Raw genomic sequence first — 14,331 nt, 5'->3', positions numbered from 1 at the left:
GGTGTTGCTTTCAGGCTGCTAGTAATGTTCCCAAGCTGAAAGAGTCCTCTGTTTGCTCGACTATAATAGTCCAGTGAAAGAATGGCTCTGCATCTTTCAGTTATAATATATTATCAACCTTACTTACCTATTGAAACATACATGCTGTTGTATAATTAGCACCACAATGATGTGCTTTAAGTGTAAATAGTGCCCTAATGTTGGACAAGGTTAGAAGGTTAAAGGAGAGGTTTCCCAATAAAAATGCATATTAAAGCACATTGAATTAAAACACAGTACTCCAGATATCCACATAATTTTTTTAAGTACTGAACAGTATGTCTCCTGTTTGTTTCTTTAGAACATTATCTGTTCATTCTGAATAATGAATTTGTATTCTGTTTCATGCCTAGCACACAAACACACACACACACACACACACACACACACACACACACACACACACACGCACGCACATACACATACACATACACATTGGCATTTCGGCTAATTATCCATACTTAAACCATAAACTCAGCACCCACTTTATTAGGAACACCTGTACCCCTGCTCATTCATGCAGAAAATCCGCCTGCAGAACTGCTGACCATGCACCACAGAATGGTGCGGAAAACAAAACCATTCAGCGAGTGGCTGTTCTGTGGGTGGAAATGCCTTGTTGATGAGAGAGCACAGAAGAGAAAGACCAGACTAGTTCGAGCTGACAAGAAGTCTCCAGTGACTCAAATAACCACTCTTTACAACCGTGGTGAGCAGAAAAGCATCTCAGGACACACAACATGCCACATGTTAAGGCAGTTGGGCTACAACAGCAGAAGACCACATCTGGTTCCGTTCCTGTCAGTCAAGAGCAGGGAATTTATGCTACAGTGGGCACAGGTTCACCTAAACTGCTCAGTTGAGGCTTGGAAAAAGACCGGGTGAGGTTCATCCAATCTTTAACTGTGTGGTTGGTGAGTGTACATATACACATGCTTTGAAGTATATACTGGCTAATCAGCCCTTTGCTTCTAATCACTTCCAAACATGGTCTAGCTCTAAAATGTGCCCTATTATGGGACTGAAAAAAAGTGTAAAAGATAAAAAGGAAGAAAAGTAAGTGGATCCCTGTGAACTAGTTGTACCACTCATAAATCCTGACCCGAGGATCTCCATATGGATTTGTTTTACCCCAGTGCCCTAGCCACCTCCTCCCCGTGTGTCTGATTCACTACAGTTCTGTCTGACTCATGGTCTCGTCACAGATCATGATAACAATACAGTGCACTGTGGGACAGTGAGAAATGTGCTAAACGAGTGTAATTTCCCCAAGGACAATCACACAGCGTTGTCTCTGCCTCAGGCCTAATGAACTTTCATAGACAAGGTTAAATGCTTGAAAATGTGTATGTTTTTTTAAATCTGGGACGTGCTGATTTTCTGTATACATTAACTGAGTTTCTGTGACAATGACAGAAGGTTTTGTACATTTTAACGCAATTTCTCAAATCTCATTAAAAGAGAACAAATTATATTCAGCACAAATATTTTGAAAATGAACAAAAAGATGGAGCACCAGCCAAAAACAGCTTGGGACACATACTGTTCTTTCATTCTTTTTCTTTCTTTTATCTTTATTATCTTATTAATTTCTTATCTTTTTACTTTTCCTTTCTGTTTGTTCATTTATTTGTTTAATCATCATTTATCACCTCTTTTATTTACTTATTTATTTTTTATTATTATTATTTACCAAGCATAAAGCCCATTTTGTAGTATGTAGTCATTTATATTTTTTGTATTTTCATTCAGATTTTTAGGCACTAAATTTACAATAAAACAAAATTCCTTGTTGCTCTTTCTGATTATTTTATGCTAAAAAGCATCTTATTAATTTAATCTCAGATCTCAGGAAAGTATCAATAAGATATCAATAATGACTTTTATTAAACCTGCCTCTGAAGATGCCATCTCTTGTTTTTTTTTCGTTCTGGGTTTATGTATATTTTGCTAACTGCAAAATAGAGGTACACTTTCTTTCACCCAGAAACCTTACCTACAATTCTGATTTTCTCTTCCCATCTTTTCGCCCATGTTTTTCTGCAGTCTGTCTCAGTACAGTGAGGACAATATGATGGATCCCTATAACCTGGCCATCTGCTTCGGCCCCACACTCATGTCTGTGCCTGAGGGTCATGACCAGGTCTCTTGCCAGGCCCATGTGAACGAGCTGATCAAGACTATCATCATCCACCATGAGAGCATCTTCCCTGGGCCACGTGAGCTTGAGGGCCCTGTGTATGAGCGTGGAGGAACCACTGAAGAATACTGGTGAGCTCTGATTTTAGATCTTCTGGATTTCCAGGCAGTTGCATGGGCTTTATTAAACGTGCTGGCTTGTTTGCTAACGTACCAAAACTAAAATTAACTTAACATAATTCTTTAGATTCGACAGAGAATTTTAAAGACTTTCATTTTTACGTGGCAAATGAGACAATGCATCATCTCATCCTGTATCAGTCAGTAAAAGGGAAAAAATAGAAGAAAAAAAAAACCTCATGCCATTTGAGATTTGTCGAGAGTACTTTGATGATCAAAATGAAAATATAAGGCATAATAAGCATGCTTTTTTCTTTTGTAAATTTACTTGAGTCGGAGTTATTCAGTTTCAATTAATGCTTGATTAAAGTACAGATCTTCCAATATAGTACTTAAGTACAGTAACAAAGTACAGTTACTCAAGTAATTTCCACTACTACATATAGTTCATATAGTGGCAAATAGGTTAAATATAAATATGATATTAATTTGATATTTTGTCCATATTGTGCCATATTTTGTGATATTGTATACATATTTTCTAGTCAGAAAATGAATGCCACCTGCACTGTGGACTTGAGTATCAATCACTGAAATAAATATGTGGCTTAATGTGAAATGATGTAAAACAGGAGGCTCACCACAGTAGCTGATCGCATTACAAAAATGAAGATATCCCAGATATCCATTTAAAGCTTATCAGTCACACTCATCACACACACACACACACACACACACTCTGTAGGTCTCATTAGTAGCCAGAAGCATCAGATGACCCTCAGCCTGTGTCAGTTACCTCACTTATAGTAAGGTCACCGAGGCCCAGTGTTGGATAGAGACCAGATTTGTCTTGGCTGCCCTTATTGCTGTTTTTAAGAGAGTCCTTTACTAATGGCATGGACACTCACTGTTTTATAACATCTGTTTGTATGTTGTGGAAGGAAATGGGCTCAGAGTGCTGACTCAGGATCGTAAGAGAAGGAGGTAAAGACGCTAAGGCAGGGGGAGAGCGATTCAGATTTTAAACATTCACTATGCATGTTCACATTTCCCATTATAATTTACCCTTCTAGGTTAATACGGGAGTTTTAGTCTGCTCCGGCTTTGCTTTAATGTTCAGTCTGTCTTAATGCAAAGCAGCAATGTGTTTGGGAAGTTCGTTGAGAAGGTGAAATGATAAGATGATGTCCTTTTAAAAGGTACAGTGTAGCATAAGGCACAGTGGGCATTAAGATGAAAATCAGGGAACTATTGACTTTTGTTTGCACAGGAACCATTTGCTATGAAATCTGAAGGATCATTTTACATAAAGAGCTTTTAGATAAAAGGCACAGACACGCAAAAATGCATTTACATTTGAGTGGAAAAATTTGCATTCCCTTAGGACAATATATTGTGTTATGTTTTCCAGATGTTCCTTCATTATTTCAATATATTAAATGCAAGAAAATTGATATCATCTTGACATATATATTACAACTCTGCTTGGCAATATTTTGACTTTTATTTAATCTATCTTTCTATCTTTAATCTTTTTTGTAGATGAATTACTCAACAGTCATACTTTTATACTTAATTGTAATCCACTTTGTGTCTGTTTGCCCCACCAAGGATCACACAGTGTCACAAACAAATACACATTTTAATACTTATATTTGGATAAGCACACAGAAACCTAATATTATGGTGCAAACAATCATAAGAAACATTTCAGTTTGGTCTCTATAGAGAAGTTAAACAGACTTGTGGATACATGGATCACAGATGGGATGTGTCTTTTTGTGTCCAACGGCTGTTTATTTTACAGAAAATTATCAATATTTATAAATACGCTATGATAAAATACCACTTCTCTGTTGTCTCAGGAAGAATACATATTCTAAGGTGCAAATTTGTCATTCAGCATACTACAGTCCATAACATATATATATAATTTGAGGTATAATTTGAGCAATAAATGTTTAAAAAAGAGTCTTCTGCTGCAAGGCTGTCTTTTCTTCTCTCACAGACACACACACACACACACACACACACACACCAGTGCTGACTCCTTAAGTTGCTGCCGTTCCAAACAAGTGGCCATTGCACATGAGCTTTGCCAAGAGCTACGCTATAATCCCAAAGACCCAATTAGCACTTCATCTCTCCAACTCCCAGCGTCCCTCTCTCCCTCGCTCCCATCCTATGAAACACAGCCTTTATTAGTCCTGGCTCTCTGGTTAGTAAATCACATGGCATTAGACTAAAGGGAAACAGGACAGGTATCAGACTGTGTGTCTGCTCAGCCACGTGCTGGCAACTCTCCATGGAGTCTGCAAGGAAATGATTATTATGGCAATGTTTTGCATGACTCATGTATGGAAGCTCAAATGGTAAAGCCATATTGGAGTATATAAACATTTCAGGACAGCAGGATAGTTAGGCAGTGCCTACAAAGATTTCTGTGATTCATTGGCCATACAAAATGCTGTCAGCAAACAATAATACTCAGTGACATTTGTGAATGGTTTAGATAAAGCCTGTCCATTTTCTTCTTGAAATTCTTCTCTCCTAATGCCTCATCCCATCCAGTTATTTTCCCCAGCAGACTTGTAGAAGTAGGTGCTGCTTAGAGTCAGGGATGCAAACAGACCCAGCTTTAAGTCCCTTACCCAAGTCCTGCTTCAAATCTCACTTCACAGCAACAGCACTGCTGTTAGTATCTCAGCAGAAGAGATGAAAAGTAGAAACAGTAACCAGGTCTCAGGATACTCTGAACGTCTAGACCGTGTCCCACTGGGATTTTCCTTGGCAGAAATCGTCTCATTTATCATCCAGTATAATCAGTAATTGCTGTATCAATTTACACAAATGAATCTGATTTAGAGATTTTATCAATGTGATTGTGGATAAGCATGATTGAGCTGGTTTATAGCCTTGCTAATATCTACTGATGCGTACATTCATTTGAGGTTTGTCTCAACCTGTGCCTCAATGTGTTTTGTCCTCTGATGCAGTGATAGTCCACACAGCGAGCCCCCCCTAGTGGACGAACCCACACCTGATACCGTCTCAGACACCCATAACAGTGATGATGGTGAGTTTAAAAACTACTAGACAGCATACATTCTTTCGTCCCTTTTGAAGGTTTCGCTAACTTATTACAGCGCAACACACTTACTATATTCACAAAGCATGGGTTTTTTAATAGTATCTATAATTTTAACCACTTTCAATCTCTGACTTTTTACTCAGTCATTCACCTTAAAGCATATTATTCAGAAGCTATTAAGAATGAAGCAGTAACTTATTAAATTTATGTAGTAATTAGAATGAAGTTTGGACTCACTCATCGATCCTGGGAATTTAAAGGGGTAAAAGTACCTATAATATAATTTTAAAGGACGGGAGAGATTAGAATTCTGCTTATAGCACAAAAATTTTGGAACAGTCCCAAAATTAATGTTAGAAGACCATATTTAGGTCTAGAATAAAAACACATTTTGTTACTTTTGCTTTTGTTCTAAAGCACTTTTTGTATTATATCAGTGATTTATGCTTTTTTTATGCTTTAGAATGAAAGCAAAAGTAAAAAAAAATGTTTTTGTTTAGTTTTGTAAAAATCTAAAATGAAAAAAAAATTGACAGTTTTTATTTAAAATTTAAATACTTGATTAACTGTGAAGCACCTTTAGTTTTTCAGTTTAAACTGTTGCTATATAGATAGTGTTTTTAAAGTACTTTTAACCACTTAAATTTAAATTATTACTATACACTGATATTACAAAATGCTAAATTATGTCAGTTATGTCAGAAATACTATAATATAGAAATGAATGCAGAATTTTGCTTGCTGTATTTATTTGCTATATCAGAGATTCCTGTCTGTCTTGTTGTTAAAAATGCTATCACACTAAGCAAGGATAGAATTTTGCTTGCTGTGTGCACTTTGCAAATATTCTCATGTCTGGTTTATGGTAGAAATCCTTTTTCCAGTTTGTCTAATAATTTGCATGGCTACAGCAACTTGCCTGCAGATGAAGGATGTGCTCTAACCTGCCTGGCTTCCCGAGCAATAATCCTCCCTTTCTCCATCTCTCACTCTCTCTTTTCCACCTCTTGCTCACTTCCTCGCCTTTCTTCCTCTGTCTTCTCCTGGCAATGCATCTCTTGCATCTGACACCCAGGCTCCTTGAACGTTTCAGAGTCAGACCCCATCGAGGCCATCGCACGCTTTGACTACTCAGGCCGTAACAACCGTGAGCTCTCGTTTAAAAAGGGCGCCTCGCTGCTGCTGTACCACCGTGCTTCTGACGACTGGTGGGAGGGACGACACAACGGCGTTGACGGCCTCGTGCCCCACCAGTACATCGTGCTCCAGGACATGTAATGACTCCATTTCAGTCTATTTTTTGGGTCATCATTACCAAAATCTGTTTAGTTAGTATGTTTTACAGTAGTAGAACTTCATCATAAATACTGAATGTATAGAATAGAATTATTTGGAGAAGAGATCTTTTGCTTTATTATACGTTCAGAAATGACACCACATGTGTTACTCTCCCAGCGCGGATGGTGGTTACACAGGTCGAGGCAGTCCAAAAGCTGACCTAGAGGCTCCCCATGATGGAATAGAGGAGAAAGTGTCTACTAGAGGCAGTGCCAGCTCTCCCATTGGAGGCCATGTAGCTGATATCTATTTGGCCAACCTCAACAAGTAAGAGCCTTCTCAGTTATTTTTAAACACTGTGTGTGTGTGTGTGTGTTTGTGGGGGGCCACAATAAAGTGCAGTCGTTAGGTCAGATATATGCCTTTATTTGCCAAAGCAGTAAATGAGATCAATATTGTGAAGGTCAGTACTGCTATAATGGCTGACCCCAAATCAATGCTCTGCCATAAGCTCTGTGGGAGAATCGATTTGACATATTGGATATTGGAGAGAACATGAGCCTGAGTGTGTTTATGAATTGTCATGGCTGTGTTAAAAGATAATCCTTGTCATAAGCAGTAGGAGAGAATAAAAAACCTACTCTGTCCCTGTCTGTAACAGGATGAGGAAGCGTCCAGAGGCAAGTGGAATCCGCAGGACGTTCCGGCCGGTAGAAGGCACCGGCGAGGGTTCATCCGTACCAGCAGGAGGTCTGAGAGGCACATCGTTGCCTGCAGCTGCTCTGCCAAAAGAGAGCACAGACAAGCGGCCGCTAAGCGCCCACAGTGTCCTCAACTCCATCACCCGCCACTCATCCCTCAAAGCCAAGGTAGAGAGCCCTCAGTTCCGCAGAGGCACCCCTGCTGGACGCTCCAAGAGTTTTAGCAACCATCGACCTCTCGACCCGGAAGTGTTCTCGCAGGTTGAGCACAGCTCACAGGTGAGATATTACATTAGCCTTCATTAGCAACAGCTGTCATTACTGTCAGGTGCAGTACTGTCATCTGTTGAGTTTGTAGCAATACAACAGCAAGAATTTATTTAAAAATGCACAAAATATCTCATTCATTAGCAACAAGACTTCAGGGCTTCAGGGTGTGAAATTATTAGAGGAAGCTTGTTCAGTCTCATCCAGTAGCAAGCACTGTTTTACTTTACTACCTCAACTTCTTTGAGTTTTAGCAAAAGAAAGTTCCATCATATTTGACAGTTTTAACTGTTATTGCCAGCTCTGATAGATGGAGCTCTTGTAAGTGAACAGTATACATGATTTTATTGCACTAAAGTTATGTTGGCCTCTGATGGTATATATCAGACCCACAGCCTTTGCTCCCTGTGGCAACTTCCCTTTGAGAAGTTCTAAGATGGACTTGCGCTTGTGGAGTAATTTCACAGCTGGCTGGAGGCGCGTGATTGATCCAGCTCAAGGCAGCAATTCATGTGGAGTGGTCTCATGCTGGAGGAAGCACGGGGAAGCGGCTGGCTAGAGTACAGCTTTTATGAGACTCTGTGTGGACTCAACACCCAACAGGCAGATAAACATAATGGACTCTTGGGCTGGCTATAAAAGTAGTGTATAGGGAGTCTTTCCGAAGAACCAACAGGTGTATGATGTTGGCCAAAAGCCATGATTAATATCTACAGTATTACAGAAGCTTTTGAGCAGTAGGGAGGTGACAAAAATGACACCTAAAGATTAACAATGTGTACAAATGATGTGGACTGCAGACATCTAACCAGTCAGAACAACAAAACATCTTTGCTAAGCGTATCTCCTTCTATCACTTTGTAATACTGTTATTATTTTCTTTTTTTTCCCTGTTCCTGCCTGTTGTTCCGCTCAATCCTACATTATCACTGTTCCTATCATGAACCGCTAGTTAGTTTAACTAATTTTAGTTAGCTAACTAACATAAACCTCTATCTAACCTGGGTATTTTTTTAGCTAGCTTTCTAAGTTAGCTATCATTAACTTCTAGCTTACTTGGGTACATTTTCCTAGATTGCTAGCATTAACTTCTAGCTGATGTTAGTATCTTTAGTTAGCTCACTAGCAATTACCTTTATCTTACTTGGGGATTTATAGCTAGCTTACTAGCATTAACCCCTAGCTAACATGGGTATCTTTAGCTAACTTATTAGCTTTGACCTCTAGCTAACTTGGGCATCCTTAGCTAATTTGCCACTATTAACCAAATGATAACTTCTCTTTATCTAATTACAATAATAATTATAGTTATTCTATTATCCTTTCCTCAAATAATTTTATTCTGTCTCATACTCACATATTCTTTATTTCTATTTTAACATATTAATATGTTTTCCTGTCTCCCTCAGGAAATGAGCACGGCGCTGAGCGAGCTGCAGGATCTGGACAAGAAGAGCAGCGTGAAGCCGGCGCCCGACGTCGTGCTCGACACTCTGGAGCAGCTGAAGAGTGGCGGAGCCTCCGAACCATCCAGCCCGCTGCACTCCCGTCCGCTCCAGCACCCGCTCCAGTGCCCACTCCAGCGCAGTGCCAGCTCGGCCAGCGACGTGCCCTCCGCCTCACGCCCAGTCAAGAGCCCAGCACCCAAGAGCCCTCTGTCCTCAGGAACGACGGCCACTGCACTCTCTCCTTCCACTTCCACTTTCCGAGATAACCGGCCGCCAGCCACCAGACCCAAACCTGCAGTCTTCCCTAAAAGTAGCAGCTCCAGCAGCACCACTAGTATCCCTCCATCTCCCCCACCACCTCCTACACCTACCGATAAATCCTGCCCGGCTTGAGAAATCCATAAAACCTTGCTTTATTGTGATTCCAAAATCCAGCCGCTGTTTTATCCTGATTGTCAGTGGAGGGATAAATAACTAACCTCTTTTAATTCATTCATTATGGACAGTAACCTCAATTCTGAAATGCAGTGTGTGGATGTGAGTGTGTGTATTGTCTGTGTGTGGTCCACATGCACATGGTGGGATTTTTCAGCACTGTTGAAATCCAAGAAAAGAAATCTGGCTGGGACGTGAACACTCTCGATCCCTCTTTATAATCTAGGTTTAATGATTTTTTTTTTTTTAAGAGTTGTGAATTGGATTGGATTATTTTGGAAAATATGTAGCTGTGAATAACTCTTATGTTCCTTCCACTCTCTTTACTTAAATACTTACTCTTGAGGGAGCTGGACTTTACGTGTGCCATGACGGAAACTGAACTTTACTGCAATACTCTACTATGAACTCCATAGCATTGCGGTGGAAAATGTATCTGTGTATTTATATGCAGCTTTTTTAAGTACTGAGATTGTGTCCTTGTTTTCGTCAGGATAAGCGATGTTGGCTTGTACCCTCCTCACATTGGATACACCTGCAGTTGTAATTCAGGATAAAGCCCAAAAGCTTCAGTACTTCTTCTCTGTAGGAATTCCAGCATGGCAATACACACCTACTTTCTTATTTTCGATAACTGTTAATTCTAACTTTTTTGAATGCTAATCAGCAGTTATATATATACCTTTAGCCTGTTAGCCGTGAACTATTATTAACCATTTATCCACAAGCACCTGGCAAGCTCTCAGGACAAAAAAAAAAATAAAATCGCATCTCGCCTTATTATACAATGTCAACACGTGAAAAGAGCAGTACTGACAGATATTGTCGCATTTGCAATTTTTGATCATCGCAGCGACTTTATCTTCTCTAGTTGAATCAGTAGGTAAAAAAGTGGGCGGGACCGTGGTCTTTTTTTGTCCAAAAAAAAAAAGGAGTAAAAAAAGGAGGAGCTGCATACTATTAAGTAGCACTCACACTGAACCTTTTCCTTTCTGTTGTCTTACTGGTGCTTGGCACCCATATGGAAAAAAAATTGCTAGCTTACGTTATTCTTACATTCCCTCCAAAATCACATGCCATCAGGAATAATGTGTGCAAAAGTGGCCAAACATTCACTTACTGCTGATGCATGTAACTCATCAGTGTCACGTGATCAATCAGTCTGCATGCAACAAAAAAAAAATGCCTGGTTGGATCTGAGTGGGAGGGTTTGAAATCTGATTGAATGGGTCTGTAAACAAATGGATAAAATTGTGGGATTATTTGGAACCGCATGTGAAACACCAAACTCTAGCTGAATTGCATACCAATCAGTAGAAGAGATCTCAAGACACTGGTGGCATCCTTACCTGCCAGAAATTAGCTCTTTTATTGGGGCGTAACCAATTATTAGGGAAAAAAAACGATTCGTGCAATTCATTTTTGTCCACAAAGCTTATGTCTTAGTAATATGGTGAACTATTTTGCCTTTCTATCTCCCAGCTTGACTATACAGCAAATCCTAAAACTATCACGTTACTTGCATGGTGGATAAGGCAAAGCTGTGCTGCTTCTCAGACCCTTCCATTCTTACACCAGATTCACAAGCACTTACAGATTCACAATAGCCTACTCTTCATGTTCTCCTACAGTTACTTATCAGTAGTCAAACATGACATAATCCATCAGAACAGAGAGTGTTTCTGTGTATACCTGAAATGATTAAGATTAGGATTATAACTGGAAAAAAAAAAATGCAAAAGTGAGGAATGTCTTGTACATTTAGTGACGTATTTGATGCAAAAAAAAAAAAAATGAATGGTTTCCTTCTGCCTTGCCTGAATTTATTTACAATTCTCGTGGGCCGTTATTTGGCCTTGAGTTTGCATCATGCTAACTGTGTATCTGTAAGTATGTTTCTATGTATGTTTATATGTATGTATAGTGTAAACCGCCTAATGGAGGCAATTAATTCACGCTTTATATGTCGGATTGGGAAAACTTTAATCTCTTCATAGGATTTGACTGGGGATATACAGATTTACAAAATGGCAAACGTTTTTCTTAGTCTTTATATGGATGAGAGCATGCTCCAAACTGGGAGCGGGTTAATCCAGCTTCTCAGTTTTTATGTCTTATCTCAGTGTTATTAGAGATACTGTCAGGCCCAAGCTCTTTGATGGGTTGCAGCCCAAGGATTTCTGGATTCGAGATTTTGCAACAAACCAGTCTTCTGCATGTTTATATATTTCCCAGATCTCTAACTACAGATTTACCAGGCCATTTTATCGAAAAATCTGAACCTCTTTCTCATTTCATCTAGTCTATTTATGCTTTTTAAAGAATTTTTGAAGAGACGCCTTGACTATTTACTATATACAAGCCTTGATGTGGTGAACGGGAGTAAAAATAATGTTGGGTGTGTGTGTTTCGAGGTCAGGAAGAAAAAACAAGCATGGGGCCAGTTGATTTTTTTTTTTTTTTTTTCAGGGCAATGAAGACCCATTATTAAAAGCCTTAACAGCATGGACATGGTGAGAAACGCCTGGAAACCCTTCGTTAATATCCAACCTAAAAGACTAGAAAAAGATCAGCAGCTTAACGAGGCAAATTTTAAGAGGTCATCTTTTCTAGGAAAACTTTTTGGATATTATTTTTCTGTGTTGTGTTGCAATTCTCTACATGTCTTAACAGGTGATTAGGTATATCTCCGTGTGCTATGATTGGAAATTTACTCTTTGTGTTGTTCCTAATACCTCATAAGGCAACTGGAAACCAAATTGGAATGGAAAAAAGGCATTAAAATGCATAATAGATAATTAATTCATGCAAAGTGCTTGGTGAGATGTTCTGTGTACCTTTTTTTACTGTGCTGTTGGCTGAAGTCTCGGTTTACATGTAATCTTTATATTTTCAAGTCTGCAATTTTAAAATCTATTCTTATTATGCACTTGAATCTGCATTGTATGTTGGTGAAGATTGAGTGAGGGTTTGCTTTTTTTTTTAATCGTAACTATTGTTAAATATGTATTTCCTGTCCATTTTAAACAAGGCTGTAAACTGTCTTGTCAGAGGTATTTATAGTCGTCCACTTGAGTATCTGTTAATGAGAGAAACCTGTGTTCAGATGTACTTTGTATATACAATGGTGTACATTACAGAGGTACATTCTTTCTCTTTGGTTTTCTTTTTTTGGAAGGGGGGAGGGGTACAGGATTGTACAGTAATAGCAATAGTAGTTTACTCTCAAATACACCTTATATAATTCCATGCGTAGTTCTTGTAGTAAACATTTTTTTAATAAACCGCTTGCTATACATGTCATTGACTTGGCTGAGTCTTTGTAATGTTTCAGCATGAAACCAGTATAAATATAAAACACAAGTAGTGGCATGGTGGAACAGTGGGTAGCATTGGTACCTTGATCCTGAGCTCATTGTCTATGTGGAGTTTTCCTCCCACCTCCCAAAAACATGCGGGTAACTGGAGTAGTAACTCTAAATTGCCCCTAGGTGTGAATGTATGAATGCATTGTGCCCTGCAATGGCCCGGCGTCCCATCCAGAGTGTATTCCTACCTTGCGTCCAAATGATACATACATAATATGAATGTTTATTCATTTATTCATTCAGTTTTAGTAACTGCTGTATCCTGGTCAGGGTTGCGGTAGATCCCAAGCCAATCCCAGGAACGAGGTGTTAGGTGGGAGAATTCACCCCAGTTCAGGGCATTATGCACACACATTCATACACTCAATCACACCTAGGGGCAATTTAGCATAGCCAGTCTGCCCACTAGCATGTTTTTGGACAATTAGCGGAAACCCACATGAAAATGAGGAGAACATGAGAAATTCCACATGAATAGTAACCTAAGCTCAGGATTGAACCCAGGACACTACATACTGCACCACCATAACTCCCATGATATTTAATTATATTGAAAGAGGGACTCTGTGGTAGTCCATCTGCCTTAAAACATCATCCTACATGTATTCTGATGTCATTTTTTTATCCCAAATAAAAACAGCATATTCCAGGATGATAATGTCTCCCGCCTCCAGACCAAAAGGAAATGGGTTTAAATGATGACATATGTATATTACGTAATTCTGATTTAATAATATTCTTTATAAGTTTGGGCTAGCTTTTTAGCATCATTTACAATTAGAAAATGTACAAAATATGTGCAATACTGTGCGTCCACTTTGGGCAGCTGCAGCTCTGGTACAACTAGCTATGGATTAGTGACCAATTATGAAGTCTCAGAGGCTAGTGGTCACTATTTTCACCCTCCCATACCATTGCCAGAACTGTGAAAGACCTTGACAGTGTTATGAGCTGACTTATGCTGTGATAGAGACTTGCATGCCATTATTATTAGGATTTGAAAGTCTGTAGGAATAAAGATATTCAGACAGGTTCAGCCACTGTCACATCATTACAGCCATCACAATCAAGTGGAAATGTAATATTTCTTCTTGTTTTTAATCGTCATAACACCAGATGGACTGGTGTCCTATCTGGAATGTGACTCCAGATCCAGCACAACCCCGACCAGGGTGAAGTGGTTACAGAAGATGAATGAATAAATGAATGAAAAACACCAGACCAGAATTTACTAAGGAAAAATTGCATGTATATACAATACAAATTTTGCAATAACAATGAAATTATAAATGTATGCCTATAAAGGTACATTTATAGTGGGGATAATGGGCTCATTTGCATGGACAATCATTTGATTGTTTGACTGATTAATTAGAAATAGCCAATTGAACACATTTACATTTCAATCATTATGTCTATACTATATCTATATTATGTCTATAATA

At 39.0% G+C, this 14,331-nt stretch overlaps 1 protein-coding gene across 2 annotated transcripts in view; it reads left to right on the top strand.

The window, feature by feature from the left end:
• srgap2 (SLIT-ROBO Rho GTPase activating protein 2) overlaps window positions 1-12,825 on the top strand; it is a 111,899-nt gene extending 99,074 nt beyond the window's left edge. Inside the window, exons 18-23 of one of the 2 annotated variants that reach the window (XM_026935637.3) lie at window positions 2,086-2,310; window positions 5,295-5,374; window positions 6,483-6,663; window positions 6,845-6,994; window positions 7,329-7,647; window positions 9,045-12,825. In XM_026935637.3, coding sequence (XP_026791438.3) covers window positions 2,086-2,310; window positions 5,295-5,374; window positions 6,483-6,663; window positions 6,845-6,994; window positions 7,329-7,647; window positions 9,045-9,476 — 1,387 coding nt within the window. In that variant the 3' untranslated portion in view covers window positions 9,477-12,825. Of the gene's footprint in view, window positions 1-2,085; window positions 2,311-5,294; window positions 5,375-6,464; window positions 6,664-6,844; window positions 6,995-7,328; window positions 7,648-9,044 lie in introns of both variants that reach the window. The other variant, XM_034314144.2, reaches the window with a different exon arrangement.
• The last annotated feature ends 1,506 nt before the right edge of the window (window positions 12,826-14,331 follow it).

Source organism: Pangasianodon hypophthalmus, chromosome 20 (genome assembly GCF_027358585.1).
Source record: "Pangasianodon hypophthalmus isolate fPanHyp1 chromosome 20, fPanHyp1.pri, whole genome shotgun sequence".
NCBI lineage: Eukaryota > Metazoa > Chordata > Actinopteri > Siluriformes > Pangasiidae > Pangasianodon > Pangasianodon hypophthalmus.
This window is presented reverse-complemented; position numbering and strand designations above follow the sequence as displayed.